General features: G+C 47.4%; 1 protein-coding gene across 4 annotated transcripts in view; it reads right to left on the bottom strand.

The window, feature by feature from the left end:
* Positions 1-13,576, bottom strand: part of CLPB (caseinolytic mitochondrial matrix peptidase chaperone subunit B) — a 141,652-nt gene extending 128,076 nt beyond the window's left edge. For 2 of the 4 annotated variants that reach the window (XM_019807892.2, XM_034666401.1), the window contains exons 1-2: positions 13,091-13,576; positions 9,468-9,519 (exon numbers count right to left, since the gene is read on the bottom strand). In XM_019807892.2, the coding sequence (XP_019663451.1) occupies positions 9,468-9,519; positions 13,091-13,496 (458 nt within the window). In that variant the 5' untranslated portion in view covers positions 13,497-13,576. The remainder of the gene's footprint in view (positions 1-9,467; positions 9,520-13,090) is intronic. The other 2 variants (XM_002927141.4, XM_034666402.1) reach the window with 1 other exon arrangement.
* Between the last annotated feature and the right edge of the window lie 60 nt (positions 13,577-13,636).

Below are 13,636 nucleotides of genomic sequence, written 5' to 3'. Positions count from 1 at the left end.
TATAAGTATTTTTGGCTTACCACCAATCCATCAGGGCCTAGCAAAGTGCCAGCACACAGTAGACACTATTCGTTGAATGAATAAGAGAGGTAATTCTCTATTTTTTTATTATTTTTTTAAGGGAAGCCAGTTCTCTGTCTATAGGTTTATTAAAACTGTAAATAACTATTAACATTTGCCTAACTCTTTACCACTTACAAAACATTTACACAATATTCAATAAGTACTTGTTAACTATCTACATGAACAATGATGAACAACAGCAATGGTCGGCCATCTATAAAATTCACAGTTTTATAGGCCACACAGCCAAGAAGCAGTAGGGCCAACACTAGAGGCTCCATCCCAGGGCTGGGCTCCCTTTCAGGGACATCCCTCCTCCCTACAAGCCACCCCCATAGCCTCAGCTGTTCTCTGCTTCTGCACTTGGCCAACCACCTGACTCTGCTGGGCTTCTGTGCCGTTGACTGGCTGCTTCCACAACTCACCTACCTACGAAGTTCAGAAAAAGCTGCCAATCTAGTCTTCCCCAATTACCTTCCATCACCGGGGAGCAAGAAAGCAGAGACCCAATCACACACCTCTGCAGAACTGCTTGCCTGGTGTTTCAGCATGTGATCTGGACCTTTCCAAAGGGACTAAACACTGGGAAGTGTTAGCAGAGCTAAACACTGGGGACTGTATCTCAAGATTCTCAGGGGGACCACCATTAACATGATTTGGAAACTAAGACTCAAAGAGGAAGTTCTATGACTTATTAAGGGTCCCAGAGCCAGTCTGAAGTGGAACCCAGACCTGCTCATTCTAAAAATCTTGCATTCTTTTTGTAACATTATACTGCCTTCCAACATCCCAGTATTCAAAAAGCCCATGGGTGTTATGCGCTAGCATTCAAAAACCAGTGTGATGATCTTAAGGAACTCTCATAACAAGCATCAAATTAGAAGAGTGATGCCAGTTAGGCCTTGACCTTTGGTCTAGAATAAAACTTTTGTTTCAATCTACTGTAAACCACAAGGACATTTAAATATTTACTGGTTAAGAGAGCTGGATGTTTGGTTGCTCTAATGCCATCATTAATATCTTCCCATCCAGCCAAAATGATATAACAATCAATAAACAGCCTCTCTGAGGACCTGAGACAGCCAAATGTATTTACCAGCCAGGGTTTTTGTTAATTAGATAAAATCTCTGGATCAATGTGCAGAACATTTACCTATGCTGTAGCTGAGCACATTCTGGACACCTTAGTTCTAGCATAGGGACAGCAAGTGCCTCAAGCCCCAAGCTGGGGCATCCAGGGACAAGAACCAAACCAAGCAATCAACGTAAAACTAGAACAAATGTGTTTAACTCGCAACAAAATCTAACGCTTTCTTCTTTCCTGAACTATAAACCAAATCAGACTTTTTTCCAAAGGCATCTAGTAAACAAATCTGAGATGGTATTAATTTTCTGATTTTGTAAAACCATGAAACCAGAAATCAAAACAAGATAACAAAACAATCTCTAGGGGAGCCTGGGTGGCTCAGTCAGTTAAGCATCTGCCTTCCGCTCAGGTCATGATCCCAGGGTCCTGGGATGGAGTCCTGCATCGGGTTCCCTGCTCCACAGGAAGCCTGCTTCTCCTGCCTGCTGCTCCCTCTGCCTGACCTTACCTGCTTCTGCATGCTCTCTCTGTCAAATAAATAAATAAATAAATAAATAAACAAATAAATAAATAAATAAATCTTAAAAACAAAAACAACCCAACAATCTCTAGTGCTCATTGAGATTCTTTTTTGAGAGGCAACGTGGTATATACAGCAGCAATAGTCAGAATGACACATACATTCAACTGCCTAGTTGACATCTTCACTTGAGTATCTCACTAGCATGTTAAATTTAGCATGTTTAAAACCGAGTTCATAATCTTTTCCCCCAACCCAGTTCTCCTCTAGCACTTTCATCTCAGTGAACAGCATCTACACAGCTGAAATCCATTCTTAACACCTTCTTCTCCCTAATCAGTGATATCCAATTCTGTTCATTCATTCAACATTCATTTATTAGTATGTACAACGTATCAGGCACCCATACTGCTCTAACCACCACCAAGTCCTGTCTAGCTTACTTCCTCCATCTCTGCTGACATCTTAGTCCAAGACATCACCTGCCATCAACCTCTCTTCTAGACTACTCCAGTCGCTTTCAAACAGTCTCCCTGCATCCACCATGGCTCTCTATCGATCTATTCTCCATGGAGAAACTAGACAGATTTTTTTACAATTACAGATCTAGATCATGTATGTCACCAGGTCTCTCTCTCTCTCTCTCTCACACGCAAACACACACACACACAAGCGTGCACACGGGCTTAAAATTCTTTAGTGGTTGCTCAGCGATCTTAGGAAAAATAAAGATCACCACCATGGCCTACAGACCCAGTGCAGTATGGTCCTTGCTTAACTCTCCAGCTGCAGTTCATGTCACTGTGCCCTTGCTCTCTAGAGTCCAGTCAGATTGACCTTCTCTCAGTTGCTTGATTTTTTCACATCTGTTCTTGACTTAGGGCCTTCCACCAACTGTTCCCTCCAGCTGAACGTAATTTCACCTTTCTCTTCAGCCTTCAGAGCTCACTTCACTCTCATGTACTCCAGTGCTTTCCCCTACTGATACATACCCTCTCCTCCACCCCTCCTAGATCCAAGGTTAGATTCCCAAGTGCCTTGTACTTCCCTTTTTAAACAAGTTTGAAGATATAATTAACATACCATATAATCCACCCATTAAAAGTGTACAACTCTCGTTTTTAGTAATATTCAGAGTTGTACAATCTTGACTACTAACTCCAGAACAGTTTCATCATTTCCAAAAGAAACTCTGGGCCCATTAGCAGTCACTCTCTATTCCCTCCCAACACCAACCTCTCCAGTCCTTGGCAATAACTGACTAATCTATTTTCTGTCTCTCTGGATTTGTCTACTCTGGATACTTTATATAAATTGAATCATGATATGTGGTTTTTTTGTCTGACTTCTTTCAGTTAGCATAATGCTTTCAAGGTTCACTGATGTTGGGGCAAATAGCAATACTTCATTCCTTTGTACTGATGAATAATCTTCTGTCTGTAGCTATATCATATTTTTATTTATCCATTCAACCACTTATGAACTTTGGGGTTGTTTTCCTCTTTGGGGTATTAAGAATAACAATGCTATGAACATTCATGTTCATGTCTTCTTTTCTCTGGGTTATGTACCTAGGCGTAGACTTGCTGGGTCATAGGTAACTCTATGTTTAACATACTGAGGAAATGCCAACCCTCTTCCAAAGTAGTTCCACCATTTCACATCCCCATCAGCAATATGTGAGGGTTCCAATTTCTCCACATCCGACAAACACTTGCTATTATCTTTCTGCTTACAACCATCCTAATAGGTGTGAAGTGGTATCTCACTGTGGTTTTAGCATTTCCCTACTGACTAATGATGTTAAGCATCTTTATGTGTGCATATTGAGTATCATGTATGCTTATTTGAATATCTTCTTTAGACAAATATCTATTCAGATTCCTTGTCCATTTTTAAATTCAGTTATCTTTTTATTGATCAGTTGAAGAGTTCTTTATATATTATTCTTGGTACAAATCTCTTATCAGATATATGATTTGCAAATATGTTCTCCCACTCTGTGGGAGAGTCTTCTTCACTTTCTTGAAGGTGTCCTTTGAACATAAAGTTTTCAGTTTTGATGAAGTCCAACTTATCTTTTTCCCTGTTTTCTTGTGTTTCTGATGCTATATCTAAGATGGCTTTGCCTAACCCAAGATCACAAAGATTTACTCCTGTTTCAAGAGTTTTGCAATTTTAGCTCTCAATTTAGGTCTATATTGCATTTTGAGATAATTTTGGTGTATGGGTGAGGCAGGGCTCCAACGGCATTATTTACACGTGGATATCCAGTTGTCCCAGCACCATTTGTTGGAAAGACAAGCTACACTTCATTTTGAACTACCAAATTTTGTCTGCATAATTAGTCACTGGCTCCCAATTAGACTGTAAGTACCAAGAGGGCAGGGACTGTGTCAATCTTGTTCACCACTGCATTTCCAGCATTCAGCCCAATGCCTAGCTCCTAATAAGCACTCACAGACCTTGGTCAAATGAAGTATTATTTCTGTCGTTAATAAATACTCAACTTTATGGGTTATAGGTATTATCTCCATGATACCTAAGCTCATAGAAGTCAGGCAACATATAACATGTGCCTTAGTTTTGCTGGTTCTCAGTTTTGACTCACATGCCCCATCCTCCCTTAGGAAGGGAGTTAGTAAGCAGCTCCAGGGCAGGGATTGCTTCTCCTTCTTCATGGTGTTGCCACCAACACAAATTCAGCTCAGGGCTAGACCCAGAAGACAGGCTGGACAGATGAATGGCTGAGGGACAAATGGACAAGGCCCTCCATGGCCAGGTCCCTCCCTCTCTCCAGTTCCTCCTGACCTCAAACTGTAATTAAGCAACACCAAACAATATATAATTCCCCCTCCATACCATACATACCCTAGGCTGTTTCTTGCCTCAGTGCTACCACTCATGCGGCCCCCTTTGCCTGGAATGCCTTCTCCTTCTCCTGTTTCCTAAGCCCTACTAATATATAAAGCCATTTCCTCTAGGATGCTTTCTCTGGTCCCACAGTCTTCCCCAGTCTCCTGCATTAAGGGCAGGAATCATGCCTGGTCAGGTGTACCCTGTGCCAAGCATAGGACCCAGCATGACAGGTGCTCCGTAAATTTTTTTTTTTAAAGATTTTATTTATTTATTTGACAGAGATCGAGACAGCCAGCGAGAGAGGAAACACAAGCAGGGGGAGTGGGAGAGGAAGAAGCAGGCTCATAGCAGAGGAGCCTGATGTGGGGCTTGATCCCATAACGCCGGGATCACACCCTGAGCCGAAGGCAGACGCTTAACCGCTGTGCCACCCAGGCGCCCCTACTGTGCCACCCAGGCGCCCCTAAAGATTTTATTTATTTATTTGACAGGGAGACAGCCAGCGAGAGAGGGAACACAGCAGGGGAGTGGGAGAGAAAGAAGCAGGCTTCCCAGCAGAGGAGCCCGATGTGGGACTCGATCCCGGAATGCTGGGATCACACCCAGATCCGAAGGCAGACGCTTAACGACTGCACCACCCAGGCGCCCCTCCGTAAATTCTGTCCAATGACCAAATAAATCTTGGAAAAGGCAGGCAATCTGAGGTTTAAGATTTATATCACCAGGGTTCCTCCATTAGAGAACGTTTGGGCTGAAGAACGGAGTTATGCACTCAGCAGAGAGGCCCAACTCCCTGCTGGGAGAAGGGAAATGGGTAGGGGTGTTGTCTTTCACTCAAGTTTGTTCTGAAGGAAATGTGATCTTCACCAGGAGAATAGGCGGCCTCACTTCTCCCAGCCCTGACAGCTCCTCACATGGCTCAGCCCAAGCCTGGACAGATGTGCCTTCAGTCTGCCCTATGCCCTAGGTTTCGGGTGAGTGGTTCCTGAATCCAGGAGCCAGGCTTGGGCATGGGCTGAGCCCTGGAGTAGGGCCAGATGCTCATGATGCTGACAGGTGGGACAGGGGCCCCAGGACAGGACTTCCACTCCTGAGGAGTCAGACCTAAACACACTAACAAGGTTTAAGTGCCTTGGGGGAGGAGAAGGGAAATGGCTGCCACACAGGGAGAAAAGAAGAGAGAAGGAAGGGAAGAGGAAGGGACCCAGCCTTCCTCTAATACAGACAATGGAAGTATGGAAATAAAACTCTGGACTGCCTGCTTCAAGTGTGCTGAAAAGTCAGTAAAGAGTAACTTTCCCCAAGTTCTGTTGTGCTGGGGAATAGAGTATGAGATGTGGGGAAACACACCTGTCCCTGCCATGGGGAGGCACACAATCCAGTGGTTTAAGGTGAAGTCTAGCTCACAACCTTCTTAATATCAAGAACAGAACGTGGCGAGTGGCAGATCCTGCCCTGCCCCTCTAGCCAGGCGGGCTCACAACACACACAGTTAGCAAGCACCACATAAAGCAGGACAACAGTGCCCCCACATCAGAGTGACTGTCCAGAGCTGTTGGCTTGATCGTCTCATAAGGCTGTCTACAAGGATTCCTAATTTGGGCAGCAGTGAACCTTGCCGCTTTTCCTGTTCATGGACTGAGCGCCTCCCTAGTCCTGACAGCCCTAGTTCTCTCACCCAACCTCCAGCTTCTCTTCTAGAAAAGGATCATTCTCCTGCTGCAGGCCAGCATGGCCCTTTTCAGATGACTTTCATACCCTCCTAGACCAGAAGGGAGATGTGGGGCAAAGGAAGGGGCGATCTCAGCCAGGTGGAAGGAGTCAAGGAAGGCTTCATAAGGGCTGTAGCACTTGAGCTGAGTCTGGAAGAATTTAAGCAGAGGGTAATGAGCACTGAATATAGAGGGGTGGTCTGTGTAGAAGGCTCATACCCAGGACCTAGGAACTTCAGGTTCCAGAGTGTCCTTAAAGAGGAGGACTTCCCCTCTGAGAAGAACCTCAGGCTGCTGCCCTTCACTATCCAGAGCTTTCCCAAGGCTCTAGGGCTAAGGAAGGTTGGGGGACATCAAGGCAGAGACACACGGAGCACACATCCTCAGAGAGGGCTATCGGGAAAGAACGGTAAAGGGCAGTATTATCCACCAGATATGAGTTTTATTCCAAATACTGATACCGCAGACCATACTGATCATATACCTGGTGACCTAACCACGTATACACAATGTTGAAGTAGTTTTTAAAAACTGAGAATGGGACTCTATCCTGCTATAGGCAGGTCTGTTGGGCGGAGCTAAAAACAGAAAACACAGGAAGAACCTAAGAGCAGCATGAAGCACCTATGCAGAGCCTAGAGCATAGAAAAGCTGAATAAAGACCCACTGTAGGAATTCAAAAGAACTGTTCTTCTAGCAAGAATCGTCAGGCTCTCCCCACTTCTACCTCTAGGCCTAGCTCTGTTAGCAGGAAAAACTGTAATTGATATGTTCCATGTCTGTTTCCTTGAGACCAGAGCCTGGGTCACCCTCCATCTCCAGGGCCCTCCAGCAGAGGCCCACCCATTCATTCACAAGCAGGAACTCTTTTGGGTGAGGAGGAGGGAAGGAGGTCCTAATTCAGGCCTTTATCACCCCGAATTTGTCTTATTGAAACAGCCTCTCCCCACTTGTTTATTCTTCACTCTTCTGAATGATCCTAATTGGGTCATTCCCCTGCTCCAAAACCTTCCACGTCTCCCCACTGCTTATAGGATAAGAATTTAAGACTCCTTACCACAGGAATTCAAAGGCTTGCACACTGGTTTCTCTCAAACCACCTGCCCTCTTTCCCCATAACCTGCAGCGCTGCTCAAGGACCACCTCAGCAGCACCAAGGTGACACTAGGCGCAGCAGCCAGCCAGCACCTCCTGTCACCTGCCTTTGCTCAGATTGTTCCCTACTCTTTGCTTCATAGGCGTAGGGGGACGCAGGAGGTAAGAAGAGGAGGGGTAAGATTGCCGTGCTGAAAGTCAGGCTCTGTGCCTTGCTCATCTGACTCCCTTACAAGGGGTGAAAGGAGACTCTGAGTCATCATGACCAAAAGAGATGAGACAACCGGAGGCAGGAGAAAAGCAGCTAGAGACTGGAGACACACATGAAAGGCCCTTACAAATGCTATCCACACAGGCAAGAAGGGATGTTTTGCATCACACACACCAGAAATTCAATCACTTTCTGCATTCTTTTGACAAGAATTAATTGCTAGTAGAAAAACGTGTATTTGAAAGAGCTAAAATAATCAACACTCAGGGGCTTAATGGAATAGGGTAAACAGCCTCCCCTGGGTGCTGGAAAAGTGGATTCACAGCATTGCTGCTCTGCAAATACACCACCTAAACTGGGTTGCCAGAGGAAAGCAGCAGCCTGGCAGTCCTCAGGAGGAGGGCTGACCAATCACTGACAGGTGATCTGAGGGTCAGCAAAGGCCTGAGAGGAGGGGGCACAGCCAGTTTTGCCCCCTCACTCCCTCCTACTGCAGCAGAAGGAAAGAAGGCTCAGCTGTTTCTGGGGAAATGAAGATGTCACGCACAGCTGGCAGTTATGAATGGCTCTTATAACAACAAGCTGACATCTGTGCTTGGTTTTTAAGATGCATCATCGCATGTTTATTAAACTATTGCTCCATCATATTTATTTGGCTACGAAACAACTCCCAGCCCATACTTCCAAAAGTGGTTTATTAAAAACTAAGCCTTGAACATTAATACTCAAAAGCACCCTTGAGAATCAATAATAATGCTGCAGATAAAATGAAAGGGAATCAAAGCCGTAAGTCTTGGTGGGGGCTGCAGCTGTCTTTCAACACTTCGTTATATGTTCAGGAGGAGCACCAAGAGTGTGGCCCTGGATGCAGGGGCAGCCACCCAAAACACAGGACTTCCCATCTAAAATGGCGACATGGCAGCAGGGAAGGGGGGTAGCCTATGGCCACCTCACTTTATACAAAGGGCCAAAAAAGGCCAAGATGAGGCCCAGTGCAGGTCACTAGTTTAACCAAGGATAAAACCTCTACCCCTAACCAACTGCCCCATACTGAAGCCTTGTGTCGGCCCTGGTCTGAGCATCTATCCTGGACACAGACTGCCCAGACCTGAGTCCTGTCCCTGCGCAAGAACAAACCTCAGATCCAACCTGCCAGTGGTCCTATGGGGCCCAACTGAGCCAGGCAGGCTGGAAGAATGCAGTCACCCCCTGAGCAGGAGCGCAGCATGTGCACCCCAGCCCTTTAGGAAGACCTTTCCAGGGGGCACCTGGGTGGCTTAGTCGGTTAAGCGTCTGCCTTCAGCTTGGGTCATGATCCTGGGGTCGAGCCCCACATCGGGCTCCCTGCTCAGCAGGGAGCCTACTTCTCCCTCTCCCTCTGCTGCTCCCCCTGCTTGTGTACTCTTTCTCTCTCCCTCCCTGTCAAATAAATTAATTTCATTTAAAAAAAGGAAAACCTTTCTAGCCCCAGAAGACCTGGCAGAAAGGCTTCTTCCAGCTCCTTCTCAAATCCCCAAACCTTTCCATGGGTGCCCATCTGTACCCCATCCAGGCAACAAACAATAACACATCACCAGTTCCACGAACATATAAGAACAAATTGGAAGATTTAGTAAGGAACACACAGGGGACTTGGAGGGGACTCTAAACCATGCCCTGCTAAGAACAAAACAGTGGAAGGATCCAGAGATGTTTGGGGTCAAGAAAAAAGGAGACACAGGGCTGACTCCCTACCTTAAAAAATCTAAGGGTTGACCTGGGCCAAGGGAGCCCAGGTGACTATGACTATAGGGAAATTACAGGGTTCACTCCCCAGATGAGTGTGAGGATCTCCTCCAAAGCAGTCATCACTGGAGGAAGGGGTTCACCCAGCTCAGGCCCTCTTGTTGGGGAGAGCAAGTCCTGGGGACCGACACTCACCTGCTGACTTCTTGGACATTGTTGGCACGAGCAGCTTCCATCAGGGCGGCATCTGAAAAGAAAGGGGACACTGGTCAGATCCCTGGCCAGGACCTACCCTCAGAGCTAGCTGCATGGAAGGTCCAATAAAACAATGGAAATGGAAACACTTCAGAAACGTGGGCTTTGGGGTGCCTGGGTGGTACAGTCAGTTAATCGTCTGACTCTTGGTTTCGGCTAGAGTTCTGATTTCAGGGTCCTGAGATCGAGCCCCGTGTTGGGCTCCACGCTAAGTGTGGAGCTGGCTTGGGTTTTTCTCTCCCTCTCCCTCTCCCTCTGCCCCTCCCCGCTAAAATAAAAAAATAAATCACCCCCCCCAAAAAAAGAGGAAAGAAACATGGGCTTTAATGAGGGAAACGATTCCAAGGTATATAAAGAGAAAGCTAATCATCTCCTGCTTATGTGGTAGCCGCTGTTAACCTGTCTTCCACATCCATTATAGAGCCCAAACACGTAACTCTTACCATACAGGCAAAGTGCTAGCAATTATGTGCTACCTACGGCAAATGCGTGATACGTGAATCCCTTCACTCTTCATTAACTGGAAAGCTCGGACTAATATGTTTCACATGGCTGTCATTGTTATTAACCATTCCCCTACCTTGTCCCACTTTCTCCCCCAACTCCGATTTCTCGGCCTAGTTTTGAATCTCATGTCACAAGTCAGCAACCCTGCACAGGGGAGCAGGCAGGGGTGTGGGCTCCTCAGTTAAGAGCCTTGACCAGGAGCCAGGAGGCCCAACCATCTGCTCCCTACTCCCTGGGCTACCCCTTTCCCTCTCAACTCCAGCTTCCATGACTATAAAGTAGATGCAATAATCCTTGCCCTGGAAAGCCTCACAAGGATGCCAAGGAGATGAAATGATGATTGAAAAATCTGCCAAATCCTCGGTACCAAGCTCAGCAAAGGAAGACCCAAAGCAGAGGAGTTGCAAACCCTTAGCAATCACCTAGCAGAAAAGCAATGCTAAGCCGGGCCAGGCCTGAGCAGCCTGCAGGCTTTTGGCACCACCTTGTGGCCACAAAGAAAAACTGCGTGACTCCAGAAAACTAAATAGTAGAGGCAAGACTTTTTCAGAGTCATGGAGCCCTACGTGCCCAGCATGGTTCTGAGCTCCATTGTTGAACACTGCAGAGACTCACACCCAGCTGTGCCTCAGGGAGTTCTCAGTCCAGCCAAGAGACTCACCCAGAAAAACATGAGAGGAGACATTGCAGTAGGGTAGAAAGAGCAGGATATGGAGACAGATAGACCTGGGCTCCCACCCCAATTCTGCCACTTACTTGCTGTATAACCTGGCCAACTCATCTAACCTCCTGAGCCTCAGTTTCCTTATCTGTAGAGCAGGGATAAGAAAGCCACCTTGTCATGCATATGCAAACCAGATCTGTGGTTCAAATATTAGTGTCTTCACCCCACTTGCCACCCTAGACTCCAGGGAGAGGTCTTTCCTGGTTATCTTCCCCCATGGTTCTCCAAGCACACATCCAGGGATGCTCAGGCAGCCCTCAGTGGGAAGGGGAAGAAAGCTTCCTCAGAGATCACTGTATCCACTCCTCACCCACTCTGCAGAAAGAAGTGGCTTCTGCAAGGTCACAGGGGGAACGAAAAGGAGCTGAGAATCAGGGCCTCCTGGCTCCCACAAGGTACAGTTTCTACCGCACAGTACGGAGGGCCTGAGCTTGTAACTCCAAATCAGGGGACAGCATCGGCTAGAAAAGTCTGAAGGTTGGAAGTGATCATGGTTGTGGTCATTACTTACTTTAGAAAGTAGACAAAGTCCAGATTGGAGTCCCCAGGAACCTCTAAGGCAAGACCCTGGACACCTCCCCCAATTCATCTAAGCATACTAGCCTCAGGACATTCCCTGCCCACTTTCCATGCTCTCCACTGCCCATAGGAGAAATTCCAAACCCTCCATAAACCCTCTTGTCTGTCATCCAGACCCCCTGTGCTCCAATCAGGCTGGCTGCCCTGCTAGCCCCTGCACACACCATGTCGACCTGTGACTCCCATATCCATGAAGCCTCTGCATGCAATACAATCCAACTCAAGACACATCTACAGAGTACCTAAAAAAATAAATTCCTATGTTACACCGGACAATGTGAAAGTATTAGGGAAAGGAACTTGTATCAACCTAAAAAAAAAAAAAGACAAGCTGCATTCTTTGCTTTCATGGAGTTCACAATGTCATTTTCCTTTTCATCTCTTGCCTCATCCTACAGAACTCATCAAGTTCAAATTCCCCATCCTCCAGGGGTCTCCAGTCTTCCAGGAATGCTTTCCTGACCCTGCTGGCCCTCCAATCCCCCAACAATGCATTGTCAGACCACTCACCGGACCCATAGGCATAACTGCCTGCACTGTCTCCTTAAATGACTTGTGCTGTTAAGAGTTCCACACCTCCCAAAATTGGGCTCACAGAGGGTATTCAAAAAATGCTCAAAATTATATAATTATAGCATGCCTAAGCTAGAAGAGCCCTTAGAGTCTCTATTTCAACATCTTCATTTTGTAGATGAGCAAACAGGGCCAATGAGGATGAGAAGCAAGAGTCCAAAGTCACAATGGGAGTTAAAGGTAGAACCAGAACAAGATCCCAGAAGTCCTTACTTCCAATCCAGGACCCCTCCTTTACAGTTGGCTACATCCTGCTTAATAAACTTAGCTCAAGGCAGTCCCCACTCTTGCTCCCAAGTCTCAGAGCTTGGGTTGCATGGAACCTATGAACACCATGTTTCCAGCCTTTCCCCCAGAGGAACTACTGAGAACCTGAGTGGTTGGACTCATGTAGGCCAGAAGTCTGGCTGCCTGCTCTCCCAGTCCCTGCTCAACTCCTTGCACCCAGGTGAGATGCCAACCTGGGTCGGCCGGCCCCCATGGTTGCTTTGGGTCTCTAAGGATCCAACTTCCTTGTTTTTCTTCTCCTGCCAAATGCCTGGCTTGGCAAATCACCTCACATCTGAGACCAGAGACAACAAAACCTCTAGGCATCTGATGGGCAGACTCAGACTGCTGAGCTCCAAGATTCAAAATAACAGCACTGTAAGAGTACTGAGAAATCATTCTTTATTGTGTAAGGGGGGAACCTGAAACCAGAGAGGAGCAAGGGGTGAGCAATGGCAAATGTGGTACTGAAACCAAGTCTCTACTTCCTTTCCTAGGCCACCTTTCAGGGAGAAACTTCTCTAAACTATCTAGTAGTTGCCATTAGAACACACGGCAGTTTCCTGAAGACCTCTTAAGAGAGGAATTGGGCCAGGCAGAATATTAGGGCATAAAAGGACCATGCTCTAATTTTAGATGTCTCATTCAATGTTTCCATTGTACAGATGGACAAAGTAATGCCCAAAGAAGGGAGTTGACTTACAATAGGAAGTTATACAACTCAGAGGCACTGAGCTCTCCAGTTCACCACCCTGCCCCAGTAACCAGACGATGTCTGAGTCCCCTCCAGGACTGAAGCTCTGCTAGTCTAAATCTATAAGCAACTCCCGCCCTCCAAAGATACGGAGTCAGGTCACTCCTCCCACCTCTGTCTTCCTGGAACCCAGACAACCCAGACTGCCCCGATAATCACCCTTGTTGGACGGGCTCTTGCTGTAACAGTGAACCACCAGCGCCGTGGCCAGGGCCCACATGCTCAGTCCGGCCCTGCTGGGGACCCCGTTCCAGCTGTCCTGTCCTGGGAGTGTTTCTTCTGGGCTAGGAAGGCGTCCCCATGTTGCGTCTACGAGGCACTGGGTCTCGGTGCGTCCTCCCTGGCGCCCCCAGGTGGCTGCCCCTTCTCGGGGGAGGAAGACCGGCGATGTTTCAGGGCGCCCCCCGACGGCCGCCCTCAGCCACTGCGGCTCCCCGCGGCCCGCGGTGGTCACACTCTGGCTGGAGGCACTTCCATGACATCGGAGCGATGGAGACCTAAGCAGCTGAAGGAGGAGCCGCGGCGCCGGCGCTGTTCTCCTCAACACCAGGGACCCCAGCATCATGACAGCTGCTTCGATAACCCCCTGGTGCCGGCCCCTGTGCTGGCCGCGTCCAACATGGCTGCCGCGGCGCGTTCGAAGACGCCGCGAACGCGGTGGAATTCCGCATTACTTCACGGGAGTGGTAGTCCACAGCCTTAGAT

The sequence above is a fragment of the Ailuropoda melanoleuca genome, chromosome 8 (genome assembly GCF_002007445.2).
Source record: "Ailuropoda melanoleuca isolate Jingjing chromosome 8, ASM200744v2, whole genome shotgun sequence".
Lineage (NCBI taxonomy): Eukaryota > Metazoa > Chordata > Mammalia > Carnivora > Ursidae > Ailuropoda > Ailuropoda melanoleuca.
This window is presented reverse-complemented; position numbering and strand designations above follow the sequence as displayed.